The sequence below is a fragment of the Pogoniulus pusillus genome, chromosome 3, assembly GCF_015220805.1.
Source record: "Pogoniulus pusillus isolate bPogPus1 chromosome 3, bPogPus1.pri, whole genome shotgun sequence".
Taxonomy (NCBI): domain Eukaryota; kingdom Metazoa; phylum Chordata; class Aves; order Piciformes; family Lybiidae; genus Pogoniulus; species Pogoniulus pusillus.
The window spans coordinates 6,924,607-6,938,487 of NC_087266.1; the positions used below are offsets into that span (position 1 = coordinate 6,924,607).

At 46.3% G+C, this 13,881-nt stretch overlaps 1 protein-coding gene across 2 annotated transcripts in view; it reads left to right on the forward strand.

Annotated features, from left to right (window-relative positions):
• PRCP (prolylcarboxypeptidase) overlaps positions 1–13,504 on the forward strand; it is a 58,818-nt gene extending 45,314 nt beyond the window's left edge. For both annotated transcript variants that reach the window (XM_064169577.1, XM_064169585.1), the window contains exons 7-9: positions 3,784–3,948; positions 7,356–7,543; positions 11,495–13,504. In XM_064169577.1, coding sequence (XP_064025647.1) covers positions 3,784–3,948; positions 7,356–7,543; positions 11,495–11,699 — 558 coding nt within the window. In that variant the 3' untranslated portion in view covers positions 11,700–13,504. The remainder of the gene's footprint in view (positions 1–3,783; positions 3,949–7,355; positions 7,544–11,494) is intronic.
• Positions 13,505–13,881: the final 377 nt, after the last annotated feature.

Genomic DNA, 13,881 nt, shown 5'->3' on the forward strand with positions numbered 1-13,881 from the left:
ACCAGTTCAACCGTTTGCCTCAGGGGTGGAAACACAGCTCAACCATCTGTCACTCAGTCATCCACAATGCACTGGAGAAAGGTAAAGCTCCAGAGCACATCCAGTACATCGACGACATCATTGTGTGGGGCCAAACTGCTGAGGAAGTCTTCGAGAAAGGTAACAAAATCATTGACATTCTGTTGCAAGCAGGTTTTGCCATTAAGAGAGACAAGGTCAAAGGACCTGCCAGAGAAATTCAGTTTCTGGGAGTGCGATGGCAGGATGGTCGCCGTTACATTCCTCAGGATGTGATTAACAAAGTCTCCACCATGGCTGTTCCCACCAGTAAGAAGGACACACTTTCTTTCCTTGGTGTGGTGGGATTTTGGAGACTACACATTCCTGGTTTCAGTCAGATTGTCAAACCTCTGCATGATGTGACTCGTAAGAGAAACAATTTCGAGTGGGGACCTGAACAACAAGCAGCCTTTGATCAAATTAAGCGAGAAATAGTTCATGCAGTGGGCCTGGGACCTGTGAGATCTGGTCCGGACATTAAAAACATTCTGTACACGGCTGCCAGTGACAATGGTCCAACTTGGAGTCTCTGGCAGAGAGCTCCAAATGAGACACGTGGTCGTCCACTTGGTTTCTGGGGACGTTGTTACAGAGGTTCAGAGACAAATTACACTGCAACTGAGAAAGAGATTCTAGCAGCCTATGAGGGAGTGAAAGCAGCTTCTGAAGTGATTGGAACTGAGTCACAATTGCTTTTAGCTCCTAGACTGCCAGTTCTTAACTGGATGTTCAAGGGCAAAGGTTCATCACCACATCATGCCACAGATGCAACCTGGTCTAAATGGATGGCTTTGATAACCCAACGAGCACGAATGGGTAATCTTGATCGACCTGGTCTGGTGGAGGTGATCACCAACTGGCCGGAAGGCACAGACTGTTCCAAACCTCCAGAGGAGAAAATAACTCGTGCTGAGGAAGCTCCTCCCTATGGTGATCTCTCTGATCAGGAAAAGAACTATGCTTTGTTCACAGACGGTTCCTGTCGTCTTGTTGGGAACAAGCGAAGATGGAAGTCAGCGGTTTGGAGTCCAACCAGGAGAGTTACCGAAACGAAAGATGGCGAAGGAGAATCCAGTCAGTTCGCTGAGGTAAAAGCTGTTCAACTTGCTCTTGATGTGGCTGAACGTGAGAATTGGCCTATCCTTTACCTCTACACCGACTCGTGGATGGTAGCCAATGCTCTATGGGGTTGGCTAAAGGACTGGAAGAAGAATGGTTGGCAGAGGAAAGGAAAGCCTATCTGGTGTGCTGATCTATGGCAGGACATTGATGCACGGCTGGAGAAAATTCCAGTGAAGGTGCGGCACGTAGATGCACACATGCCTAAGAGCAGAGCAACTGAGGAACATCAACATAACCAGAAGGCAGATCAAGCTGCTAAGATTGCTCAAGCTGATACCAACTCTGAACTTGACATTGACCTTGATTGGAAACACCGAGGTGAGCTGTTCTTAGCTCGGTGGGCCCATGACTCATCTGGACATCAAGGCAGAGATGGAACATACCGATGGGCTCGTGATAGGTCAATTGACTTGTCCATGGACGCTATCACCCAAGTCATCTATGACTGCGACATTTGTGCTGCTATTAAGCAGGCTAAGCGAATCAAGCCCTTATGGTATGGTGAGAGATGGTCAAAGTACAAGTATGGTGAAGCCTGGCAGATTGACTACATCACTTTACCTCGATCTCGTTCTGGCAAGCAGTATGTGCTAACGATGGTAGAAGCCAGCACTGGATGGTTGGAAACCTATCCAGTTCCACATGCTACTGCACGTAACACCATTGTTGGTTTGGAGAGACAAATCTTGTGGAGACATGGAACTCCAGAAAGAATCGAGTCAGACAATGGTACTCATTTCAAGAACAATCTTGTGAAAAATTGGGCCAAAGAGCATGGTATTGAATGGATCTATCACATACCCTACTATGCACCAGCTTCAGGGAAGATTGAACGCTACAATGGTTTGCTGAAAACCACCCTAAAAGCCATGGGGGGTGGAACTCTGAAAAACTGGGACAAACATTTAGCACAAGCTACCTGGTTGGTAAATAGTAGAGGTTCAGTAAACAGAGCAGGACCTGCACAATCAGATTTGGTCCAAACAGTAGACGGTGATAAAGTTCCTGTTGTACGTGAGAAGAATCTGTTAGGGAAAACTGTTTGGGTGTTTTCTCCTTCGGGTGAAGGGAAACCTGTCCGAGGAGTGGTATCTGCTGAAGGTCCTGGTCATACATACTGGGTAATGCAGGAGAATGGTGAAATCCAGTGTATTCCACAAAGAAATTTAACCTTAGCTGAGAGAGTTTAAATTCAAACTGTTAGGAGTTTTCTGTTCCAGGTAACATCGGCGCCCAACACTGAGAGAATCTACAATAGAATCTACAATACGTGAGCACGAACCCAACATCATCTGGGAGTCCCTGTTCTGAGCTTTTGAATCACCTACATCTGATTGAAGTGTGAACTGAACTTGTATATATTGGTTTATTGTAAATATTGGTTTAGATTAGATTGGATAATTCTCAGCGATACTCTGAGCGAAGTAGACAAGGGGTGGATTGTGCTAGTTTGAAGCAAGCTAGAATGTTTTGGTAACAGAACTAGATAACGGGCAGTGAAATGAAAAACAATTGTGTCTACTTCTCTCACAGTTACGCTGAGAACTCTGGGAAGAAGAAAGACTTTTTCTCCATTTTGTTTCTCACTCTTGCTTTTGCCTTAGACCTGGTCACATCTCATTAACCCTGCTCCTACTAACCTTGCTCCCTAACCTCTTGGCTGCACCTCTTTTCTTCCTGAGAACTGGGGTAAGGTTGAGAGGGCCGGGGGGAGGTGTTGGGGTGGTTTGAGAGCCCCTCCTGGGGACTCAGGTTTCTGGGAGGGGAGTTGTGCTTTTTGTATTGTTTATCCATTGTATATTTCTGTATATAATTGTATATAACTGTATATATTGTAAATAGCTGCTTGTAAATTCTGCTAGCTGTAAATAAATTGCTTCATCTATATTCCCAGAGGCCGTCTGAGTTAGCTGGGGCAAATTCAAAAGTGTGGGGGGGCGGGGTAACCCCCAAACCATCACAGGGTGTTTAGTCTGGAGGAAGCTCAGGGGTGACCTCATTGCTGTCTACAACTACCTGAAGGCAGGTTGTAGCCAGGCGGGGGTTGGTCTCTTCTGCCAGGCAACCAGCAACAGAACAAGGGGACACAGTCTCAAGTTGTGCCAGGGCAGGTCTAGGCTGGATGTTAGGAGGAAGTTGTTGGCAGAGAGAGTGATTGGCATTGGAATGGGCTGCCCAGGGAGGTGGTGGAGGCACCGTCCCTGGAGGTCTTCAAGAAAAGACTGGATGAGGCACTTGGTGCCATGGTCTAGTCGACTGGATAGGGCTGGGTGCTAGGTTGGCCTGGATGACCTTGGAGGTCTCTTCCAACCTGGCTGATTCTGTGATTCTATGTGGCCTCAGCAGGGCAGAGCAGAGGGGCATGAGAAACCTCTCTCAACCTACTAACCATCAGGAAATGTGGAGTTTCAGATCCCGTAGAGGCATAAAGTATGGAAATGGAATATGTTTTTTATGATAATGCTCAATGTATCAGTGCATAGAAAGACACTTTCTGGAGGATCTGCCTCTACTTCAAAAAGAAATTGGTATTTCATTTGGTATTGTATGTTAACTTTCATTTTGCAGATTTAGACACTCCCACTTTTCTCTTTGTTGCAGGAAGTCTGCAAGTACTTGAAGGATCCCAGTCTTTCTGACAAATTGTTGCTGCAGAATGTTTTTCAGGCAGTAAATGTATACTACAATTATTCAGGAGAAGCCTCCTGCTTAGACACGTCTGAGACTGCAACAAAAAGTCTGGGCCTGTTCGGTTGGTACTACCAGGTATGTGTTCTCTCTGAGTTGTAACTGCCCCTGTACTCTGCACTGGTTAGACCACACCTTGAGGTTCAAGGTGTTCAGTTCTGGGCTCCCCAGTTTAGGAGGGACATTGAGATGCTTGAGCGTGTCCAGAGAAGGGCAACGAGGCTGGGGAGAGGCCTTGAGCACAGCCCTATGAGGAGAGGCTGAGTGAGCTGGGATTGGTTAGCCTGGAGAAGAGGAGGCTCAGGGGAGACCTTATTGCTGTCTACAACTACCTGAGGGGTGGTTGTGGCCAGGAGGAGGTTGCTCTCTTCTCTCAGGTGGCCAGCACCAGAACGAGAGGACACAGCCTCAGGCTGTGCCAGGGGAAATTTAGGCTGGAGGTGAGGAGAAAGTTCTTCACTGAGAGAGTCATTGGACACTGGAATGGGCTGCCCGGGGAGGTGGTGGAGTCGCCGTCCCTGGGGCTGTTCAAGGCAAGGTTGGATGTGGCACTTGGTGCCATGGTCTAGCCTTGAGCTCTGTGGTAAAAGGTCGGACTTGATGATCTGTGAGGTCTCTTCCAACCCTGATGATACTGTGATACTGTAATAAGGTTTACTTGTGCTAGGGCTATTCAACTGTCAATATATTGCACCACATATGATCAATGTACTGATGACAAATCACAGGATGTTTGAGGTGAGAAGGGACCTCTGGAAACTGAATCCAATCTCGCTGCCAGAGCAGGACCATAATCTAGTGCAGGTTACACAGGAATGCATCCAGACATGTCTTGAAAGTCTCCAGAGAAGGAGACTCCACAACCTCTCTGGGCAGCCTGTTCCAGTGCTCTGTGACCCTTGTGAAGAATTTCCACCTCAACATGAGGAAGAACTTCCTGTGTAGTTCATGTCCATTGCCCCTTTTATCACAGGGCACAACTGAGAAGAGTTTGTCCCTTCCCTGTTGCCACCCAGCCCTTTTGTATTTATAGATATTTCATAGAATCAACCAGGTTGGAAGAGACCTCAAAGATCATCCAGCCCTGTCCAATCAACCAGACCATGGCACTAAGTGCCTCAGCCAGGCATTTTTTGAACACCTCCGTGGCGGTGCCTCCACCACCTCCCTGGGCAGCCCATTCCAATGCCAATCACTCTCTCTGCCAACAACTTCCTCCTAACATCCAGCCTATACTTTCCCCAGCACAACTTGAGACTGTGTTCCCTTGTTCTGTTGCTGGTTGCCTGGCAGAAGAGACCAGCTCTCGCCTGGCTACAGGCTCTCTTCAGGTAGTTGTAGACTGCAACAAGGTCAGCCCTGAGCCTCCTCTTCTCCAGGATAAACACCCCCAGCTCCCTCAGCCTCTACTCATAGGGTTTGTGTTCCAGGCCCCCCCCAACTTTGTTGCCCTTCTCTGGACACGTTCCAGTATCTCAACTTTAGTTGAGGGGCCCAGAACTGGACACAGCACTCAAGGTGTGGCCTGACCAGTGCAGAGTACAGGGGCAGAATAACCTCCCTTGTCCTGCTGGCCACACTGTTCCTGATCCAGGCCAGGATGCCATTTATTAGATCTCCTTTAAGTCTTCTCTCCACCAGACCAAAAAGCCCCAGGCAAGCTTGAAACAAGTATGATTGTGGTGGTGAGAGCAAGACACAAAAGCAGAAGCTTTCCCATGAGTTTTAGGCTATGTCTTCATTAGCTATTTGTTGAATTTCAGCTCTTCATACTGAGTGAAAGCTCAGTACAGCAGCAGCATCTTGGTCTTCTAAACCCCTATGTCTAAATCACTTTGTGGAAGAAAATATGTCAGGATATGTTGATACTAATTTATTTAAACTTAAGCTGTTCATCCTATAGCTCACTGAGACCAAACTTTTACCATCCAGTAGCTAACAAAAAGACAGATGCATGTGATCAGGGGTCCAGGATATTGTGCTCTATTAATCCCATTTACTAAGCACATGCAACAGTCTCTCCTCTGAGAAGCAGGGCAGCTGCTTCCAAAAGTTAAGTGTTAAGAATTGATGTTCAGGTGGTGACCATCTGCTCTTGACTGCTGTTCTCTGTGTATATGGCTACTGTGCCACACACACAGAACAACTGGGTGATCAGGCTCAGTCTGCATGAGTTTATGAAAGGCAAGTCCTGCTTCATTAACCTGGTCTAACTCTGTGACAAGGTGACCTGCTTAGTGGATGAGGGAGAGACTGGCTATTTTAGTAAAGCCTTTGCCACTGCCTCACAGTATCTTCCTAGAGAAACTGACTGCTCATGGCTTGGCTGGGAGTATCCTCCACTGGGTGGGGGTGGGGAAAACCTGCATGGCTGGGCCTAAATAGTTGGCAGTGAAGGGAGTTAAATCCAGTTGGTGGCCAGTCACTGGTGGTGTTCCCCAAAGCTCAGGTTTGGGGCCAGTTCTCTTTAGTAGCACTAAAATGAGTGGTCTGGATGAGGAGATTGAGTGCAGCCTCAGTAATTTTGAGGATGCTGTTGAGTTGAGGGTAGGGAGGCTCTGTGGAGGGGATATGGGCAGGCTGGACTGATGGGCCAAGGCCAAGTGTATGATGTTCAGAAGGGCTGAGTGCTGGGTCCTGCAGTTGGGTCACAACAACCCCATCCAATGCTGCAGGGCAAAGTGGCTGGCAACTTGCCTGCCAGAAAAGCACCTGGAGGTGCTGGTTAACAGCCATATGAACATGGGCCAGCAGTGTGCTTAGGTGGCCAAGAAGGCCACCAGTATCCTGGTCTGTATCAGGAATAGTGTGGTTAGCAGGAGTAGGGAAGTGATTGTGTTTCTATCCTCAGCGCTGTTGAAGCTGCACCTCAAATACAAGTGTTTAGTTTTGGGGCCCTGACTACAAAGAGAACACTGCTCTTCTTTGGACCCATTTCAGTACTTCAGTGAAGCTGGTGAAGGCTCTAGAGCACAACTCCTGAGAAGCAGTTGAGGGAACTGGAGTTCTTTATACTGGAGAAGAGGAGGCTGAGGGGAGACCATATTGTATTCTACAACTACTTGAAAGGAGGTTGGAGAGAGGTGGAAAGCAGCCTCTTTTCTTGAGGAACAAGTTATAGGACAAGAGTAAGTGGTCTCAAGTTGAGACTGGAAAGGTTTAGGATGCATGTTTGGAAAAGCTTCTTCTTGGAAAGGGTTGTCAAACATTGGAACAGGCTGCCTGAGGAAGCAGTGGAATCATCATCCCTGGAGGGGTTTAAAAAACCTTGAGACATGATGCTTAGTGATATGGTTTAGTGGTTGACCTGGCAGTGCTGGGTTTATGATTGGACTCTGATCTTAAGAGTCTTTTCCAAGCTAAAATCTATGGTTCTTTGGTGGTAATTACAAATCAAACTCTTCTTGACCTTATTTTAGTACCGCACTGGCATCTCTTGGGCTGTATCCTGGGAACACCTCTTGTTGTCACGCTCTTTCTTTCAGGCTTGCACTGAGATGGTGATGCCCATGTGCACAGATGGTGTCAATGATATGTTTGAGCCTCAGAAATGGGACTTTGATGCACTTTCAGAAGAGTGTGACAGGCTCTGGGGAGTGAGGCCTCGGCCCTCTTGGATTCTTTCTATGTATGGAGGGAAAAACATCACTTCACACAGCAACATTGTCTTCAGGTGAGCCTTGTTTTGTCTTTTAGTTTGTATTGTCAGTGCAGAGAGCCTGCCCTTATTAGCAAAAGTATTGGTGTTAAATGCTCCAGCTGAATAAGTGATGGGCGTGCTTTGTGTTGCTCTTGAGAGTAACTGGTCAAAGCAGCCAACTGCCTGTGCAACTCCAAAGAATCTGAGTTGGAATTCTACCAAAGGTAATTTTCTTCATGTGGATTCCTTCTTATCATGTAGCAAAAGTCCAAGTTTCCCATGCTGGTAGATCCACCTACCTTTCTATGATGTCAAAGCACTGTCTCTTTCACATAAGAGTCTAAACAAGCTCTATCTATAATATAGTAGTCTTGGTCACTAAAATAGTTGCTCTGAGTGATAACCTTATGGAAGGGTTTCTGTGACACTCCTTTTTCACTTGGATAGAGAAAAGAGAGGAAAGTAACTTGGAGCTTTCCTGTTCTTGCCAATTGCCCTTTTCTTTCAGTGGCAGTCAGGTTAAGTTTCATCAGAGCTGGGTAATATCCAAACACAAAGAAATGTTTCCATTCTGTCAAGGCATACTGGTGGTACAACACAAGTTCTTCTGAACCACCTTTGAACAAGAAGTGGAAGATAGGTTTCAGTTCACTGCAAAAAACAATGTGCCCTTAGCCTTCACTTTCCTTACTTGTAAGGTTAAACTTGCTTTAAGAAAGGGTAGTTTATGTATCTGTATTTCTGCTATGAGATGATACAGATTTTTGGACAGCTAAGTACTGGCTGTTGGTCAGGTTGTTAGGTGGTAGAGAGGCATAAATAAACCCATTGGAGCCTGTGCTTCAGGAGTTCTGACTCGTTGTACTGATTGCCTGCTGAAGGCAGCTCCTGGATATCTATTTCTCTGTGCCCTGGTTAAAAATGTTCAAGGCCTCTTAAAAAAAAAACAACAAACCACTGCTGCTTCCTTAAAGCTCAAAATGGGTCTGTTTGAGTCAGTAAATAAGTGTATATTTTAAAAGTAGAAAACATTCATTTGAATTGGGGATTATTCTCTGAATTTCAGCTGTTAGCATTGGTCTGTTTGGCTCCAAAAGCCTGTTGCTTTCTTCTTGTTTGCCTCTTGCTGTTTCTGTCCCAGCAGGATGTCTGCTCCAGAGTGAAAAAATTCCACCCTTTTTTGGTCAAGTTTTTGATTAAAAAAGCATTTGTTGATTTAACTTAATTTCTGCAGAGTGTTGCTTATTTCCAAGGCATCACAGCTCTGTACAGGAGAAATCTGCTTTGTAAGCCATAGACAAGCAAACAAATCTAAGTGTTTAAGAATTTATGCCAGCTGAAGGAGCTTGAAATGAGAAAAGCTTGAAAAGCAACCAAATGAATGAAAAGTAGTGCTGGACACACAGAGCTCTGGATCTCAAGCTGGGTTGTTTCTCTTCAAACAAATACATTGTCAACACTGTACATTTTCTATAAGAGCCTTTTATCTTCCAGCACTGCAGAGTGCTTTACAAAAAAATACCCCTGTGTTTGCCAGAGGATGCAGCTCCCTCTGGGGTGAAAAGCACAGTTTCACGTGTCAGCCAACTTGCACAACACTGTAGTGCAGGAAGGGAAGAATACTCTGTCTCAAGAGAACTGCTGTAGGATGGATTTATCAAGCCATAGTGGGATTTGGCCAGGATGCTTGAACTCTGGTGGTGCTGCTTCTCCCTCTGCAAGCAGTGCACCACGCTGCAGATTAATGCTGTGTGGTGTGTGTTCTGTGGTGTTGCTGCAGGAACCTTAACTGCCATATTGAGACCTTCTTGGAGATGCACAGTGTGTGACTGGTTACTTGCTTGTCCTGAGCAGCACACGTTTAAAACACTGCTTTGAAGAAATTGAAGTTCCCAAAGCTCCATTGAATACTTAGTTGTATGCTTACTTTCAACACGTGGCTGACCCATTCCTGTTGGTGCTGAATGAGCTTGTTCCCTAAAAACCAAAGACCTGAAATGACTTTGTGGTGAGCCCTCCATCTTTCCTTCTCTCAGCAAGTCTCACTTCCCAAACTGTGTCAGTGCCTCTGATGCCACCATTTGGCAGAAGCTGCAGAGGATGCAGAAAAGCCTGAGGCAGTGTTTTCCTGTGACATGCTTAGCTTCCATGTGACTAGGACTGAAAGATCAAAGTTCATGTACATCTTGGGTCTCGCCTCCTGTTGCCACAGTGCTCTGCTGCTCAGGTGACCTTTTAAATCAAATACTCTGTATGCCTTTTGTTTTCCACATACAAAGTGTTTCTCTTCTCCAAAATCACAAATACAGAACTACTGAAAATAACTACAGAGGTGAAAGATACTTATTTGGTTTGTTTTCAGTGGAGAAACAGATGAAGTGTTAGGTCAAACTCCACCAGGTTTTTATTTGTTAGTCATTGCTACAAAACTCTTTTTTTTACTCATTTTTCTGTTATTTTCTTCAGCTGCCATTGTGGTATTTTTCTAAGTGCATATTTCATAATGAGCAAGTCTAAATTTCTGGGAGTATCTAAGAAATGAACACTGACATGCACTAGTCCAGCTCTAATGCTTCCTTTGGTGCCCAGTGTTTTAAGGGAGAAACATCTAGATTTGTGTAGTTCCATAAGTGTGCCCAGGTGGCCAAGAGAGCCAGTGGCATCCTGGCCTGCATCAGGAATGGTGTGGTCAGCAGGAGCAGGGAGGTCATTCTGCCCCTGTACTCTGCACTGGTTAGACCACACCTTGAGTACTGCGTTCAGTTCTGGGCCCCCCAGTTTAGGAGGGACACTGAGATGCTTGAGCGTGTCCAGAGAAGGGCGACGAGGCTGGGGAGAGGCCTTGAGCACAGCCCTACGAGGAGAGGCTGAGGGAGCTGGGATTGGTTAGCCTGGAGAAGAGGAGGCTCAGGGGTGACCTTATTGCTGTCTACAACTACCTGAGGGGAGGTTGTGGCCAGGAGGAGGTTGCTCTCTTCTCTCAGGTGGCCAGCGCCAGAACAAGAGGACACAGCCTCAGGCTGCACCAGGGGCGATTTAGGCTGGAGGTGAGGAGAAAGTTCTTCACTGAGAGAGTCATTGGACACTGGAATGGGCTGCCCGGGGAGGTGGTGGAGTCGCCGTCCCTGGGGCTGTTCAAGGCAGGATTGGACGTGGCACTTGGTGCCATGGTCTGGCCTTGAGCTCTGTGGTAAAGGGTTGGACTTGATGATCTGTGAGGTCTCTTCCAACCTTGGTGATACTGTGATAAGTATATGGATGTTGCTTGCTTTGTGCAGGAAGATGGATGTGGGAGGAACCTTGTGGTAAAAGAAAATAAGATATTATAGGCATCACTGGGTCAAGTGTGAAGCTAGAAATGCAAAGCTCTTACCCTTGTTCAGCCATTGGCTTGCTTTGTGGACCAGACATTATAAGAAGCTAGATCTACAGTGCAAGGAATCCTTTCATTGACTTGAGGTGAGGGAGGAAAGGGAGTAAATCACATTAAATTGTCCTGTCATGGATGAAGAGTCATTGTAGATTGGTTTCTCAAGGGGTAAAAGTTGTACTCTAATGTGATTGTTATTAGAAATAATTGTACTAGTGGAAGGTCCAAGCATTTATTTGCTAAACCAAGCTGGCACTCAGCTGAAACAGCAAAAGGTAGAGCTTCCTGAAGAGCTTTAAAGGATGCAGCTGATTATTAATGCATGCTGTGAGGAATAAAAGCAAAGTGCTCTTACTTGGTAATGTGGACATGTTGCAGTACAGGGGAACCTGAATTAGCTGTACTTAAGCTGCTGGTCGCTCCATATGTCTGCCAAGAAGACTTCTTTGCAGCAGAGAGCAGGCTCAGGACACTGAAGCAAAGCTGAGGTCTGTTTCTGTCAGTACATACAGAAAACTGGTTGCCAGTCAATGTGGATGCACTGATGTGAGCTGCAGCCTCACTGCTGACTGCTCTGCAGATGTGCCCTGATGATGAGTATTCTTTCTCTTCAGCAATGGTGGCCTGGACCCATGGTCTGCAGGTGGAGTGACCCAGAACATCACCGATTCCCTTGTGGCAGTTGTGATCCCAGATGGAGCCCATCACCTGGACCTCCGCAGCCGCAACCCTTTAGATCCCAAATCTGTGCAGCGAGCTCGAGCCTTGGAAATCTACTACATGAAGCAGTGGATTGAAGAGGCCAGGCACAGCCACTGAAGTGGTATTGCCTCAGCAGTGGCCATTAAACCTCCAGAGGCTTTGCTGGGAGTAGGGCCAAGCCTCATCACATGGTCATTTCAACATTCCACTCCTGCTTCCTCACCTGTGTTGCAGTGCTAACTGTTGCTTGTGCCCATGAGGGAAGCAGGTGGCAGATGGATGGAGAGCATTTGCAGATAAACTTTAGTCAAAATGCATGGATTGAGCTGTCTGCTGTGGCTTGCTTTCCTCTTCTGCTCTTCTCAAGTGCTGTACTTTAAGAGAGTTCTTATTCAATGCTCAGCATCTTCCTTGCCATGCTCAGTGGCTGTCCTGACTGCTGGTATATACACTGAATTAAATGGTAGTGCTGTTGATGAAACTTCTGCTGCCTTCAGCAGGACTGAATCAGACATCCACAGCTGGTGCAAGCTGTCATGGCAAGCAGCACGGAGATCCTCATTGCAGTGTTTGGTGGAGAGATGGGGAAGGCATGGAGAAAAACTGGCTGTGCTGTTTGTAAAGAAATTGAACAGGGTAAGCCCTTTGGAATCAATGCTGGAAAAGAGGTAAATATCCTTTCCCTTAGTTTTTCTGGCAGCTTATTAACCATAGCTGCTTTGGGTATCTTTTCTGTGCTGTAGTGAATAGTCAGGGCTGGCCCTGGACTCACTCTGCTGATAACTGGCTGAGCATGCACAATCTGCTTCAAGGTTGTGTTTTTGTCCCTTTGCTGTTTGTCCTAATTCTGACATACCTGCCACTGTGTTGATGGTTGCCAGCGAGCACCCTGGGTCTGCATTGTATGTTTGTGTGTGTGTACATGTGTATCCCCCACAAATACTTTGCTTCTTTCCAACCAATACATCTTTCAAAGTAGCTCTCTTGAAGAGCAAATGTGACACTTGTGCTGGCTAGATCTTATGAAGTAACAAATAATTGAGGCTGTGCCTTGTGTGGGCTCCTCCTCCCCCATTCTGTGCATTGTCCAAATTCTGCATGATCTGTTTGCTGATGGCTCTTCAATAAAAGCCTTCTTTAAAAAAAGTTGTTTGCAGGACAAACTATTCAAAAGACAGACTGCAGCTAGCCTCTCAGATCGGCCTAAAGCCTGGTGCTGAGCTCAACAAGCCAGGTGCACTGGGCTTTCTGTAAGGCTTCCAAACCAGACAAACTGCCCTGATTCATGAGACAGCATATTTGACATTAATAAATGGCTGGGGCAGTCCCCTCATTTCCCAGCTTTGGCTTCATTCAGACTGCAGCTCCTCTTTGGAAAGGATTCTTTGCCATTTGAAAGGACAACTCTATCTCAGAGTCGGGTAAGGCTTCTTGTCCCCGGACTCTTTAAAGTCCAGTTCTGTTGAAAAGTTTTCTCAGCTTTGATGATATGCCTGGTCGTTTCTGAAGACACCAGGTGGCCCTTTTCTGTTTGCAGTCTCCTCCCATCCTCTGGGAACAAAGCAAAACCAACACTGACATTTTATCTTTTAAAACATCCTTTGCATCTTCTTTCTGATAGTTCCCAGCGTTCCCTGGTCTTGTGTTAAAGATGGCATTTGTCTTCAGGCTCTGCAGTCTTGACCTCTCATGCTCTTGAACAGGGTAATTACTTAAAAGACTATAGAGAACAAGACCCAGAGAAGAACCACAGTGGGGAAAAGAGCAGCTGTGCAGAACTTGCCTGAAACCTGTTGACCGAGAGGTGTTGGCAAACCACTTTGTCAAAAATTGGAAGTGCTGAACTCTCCTGTGCTCATTCTCCAGCCTCTTGTACTTTATAATGACACAGTGGCCCTGAATAAATATGATTGAGGTTTTAATCAAGTCAGTTACAGTCAAGCTTTTAGAAATATCATTGTATCATCTTACATGCTGATTGGTTTGCTGAAAGACAAAGGGTGAAATCTCCAAGAGTGAATGCAGCTTTGGAGGTCACAAATGGCTTGTCGCTGCAGCCAAGAGCCTCCTTCCTGCTTCCCACCGATGGCTTAGGGTGCTACTGCGAGTGCAGATTCTGGCATAAACATTTCCATGTTCTATGGAGAAGGACACGAGGATATTCATTCATTGGGCTGTGAGCAGTTCAAATTAACAGCTACTGTACATTGTTCATCAGCCTGTGTCTCCTTTCTCCACTGGTAGCTAACTCGCTGTCTCAGGAAACAGCTGCTGCTTTGTTCTTCGGAACACACTTCTT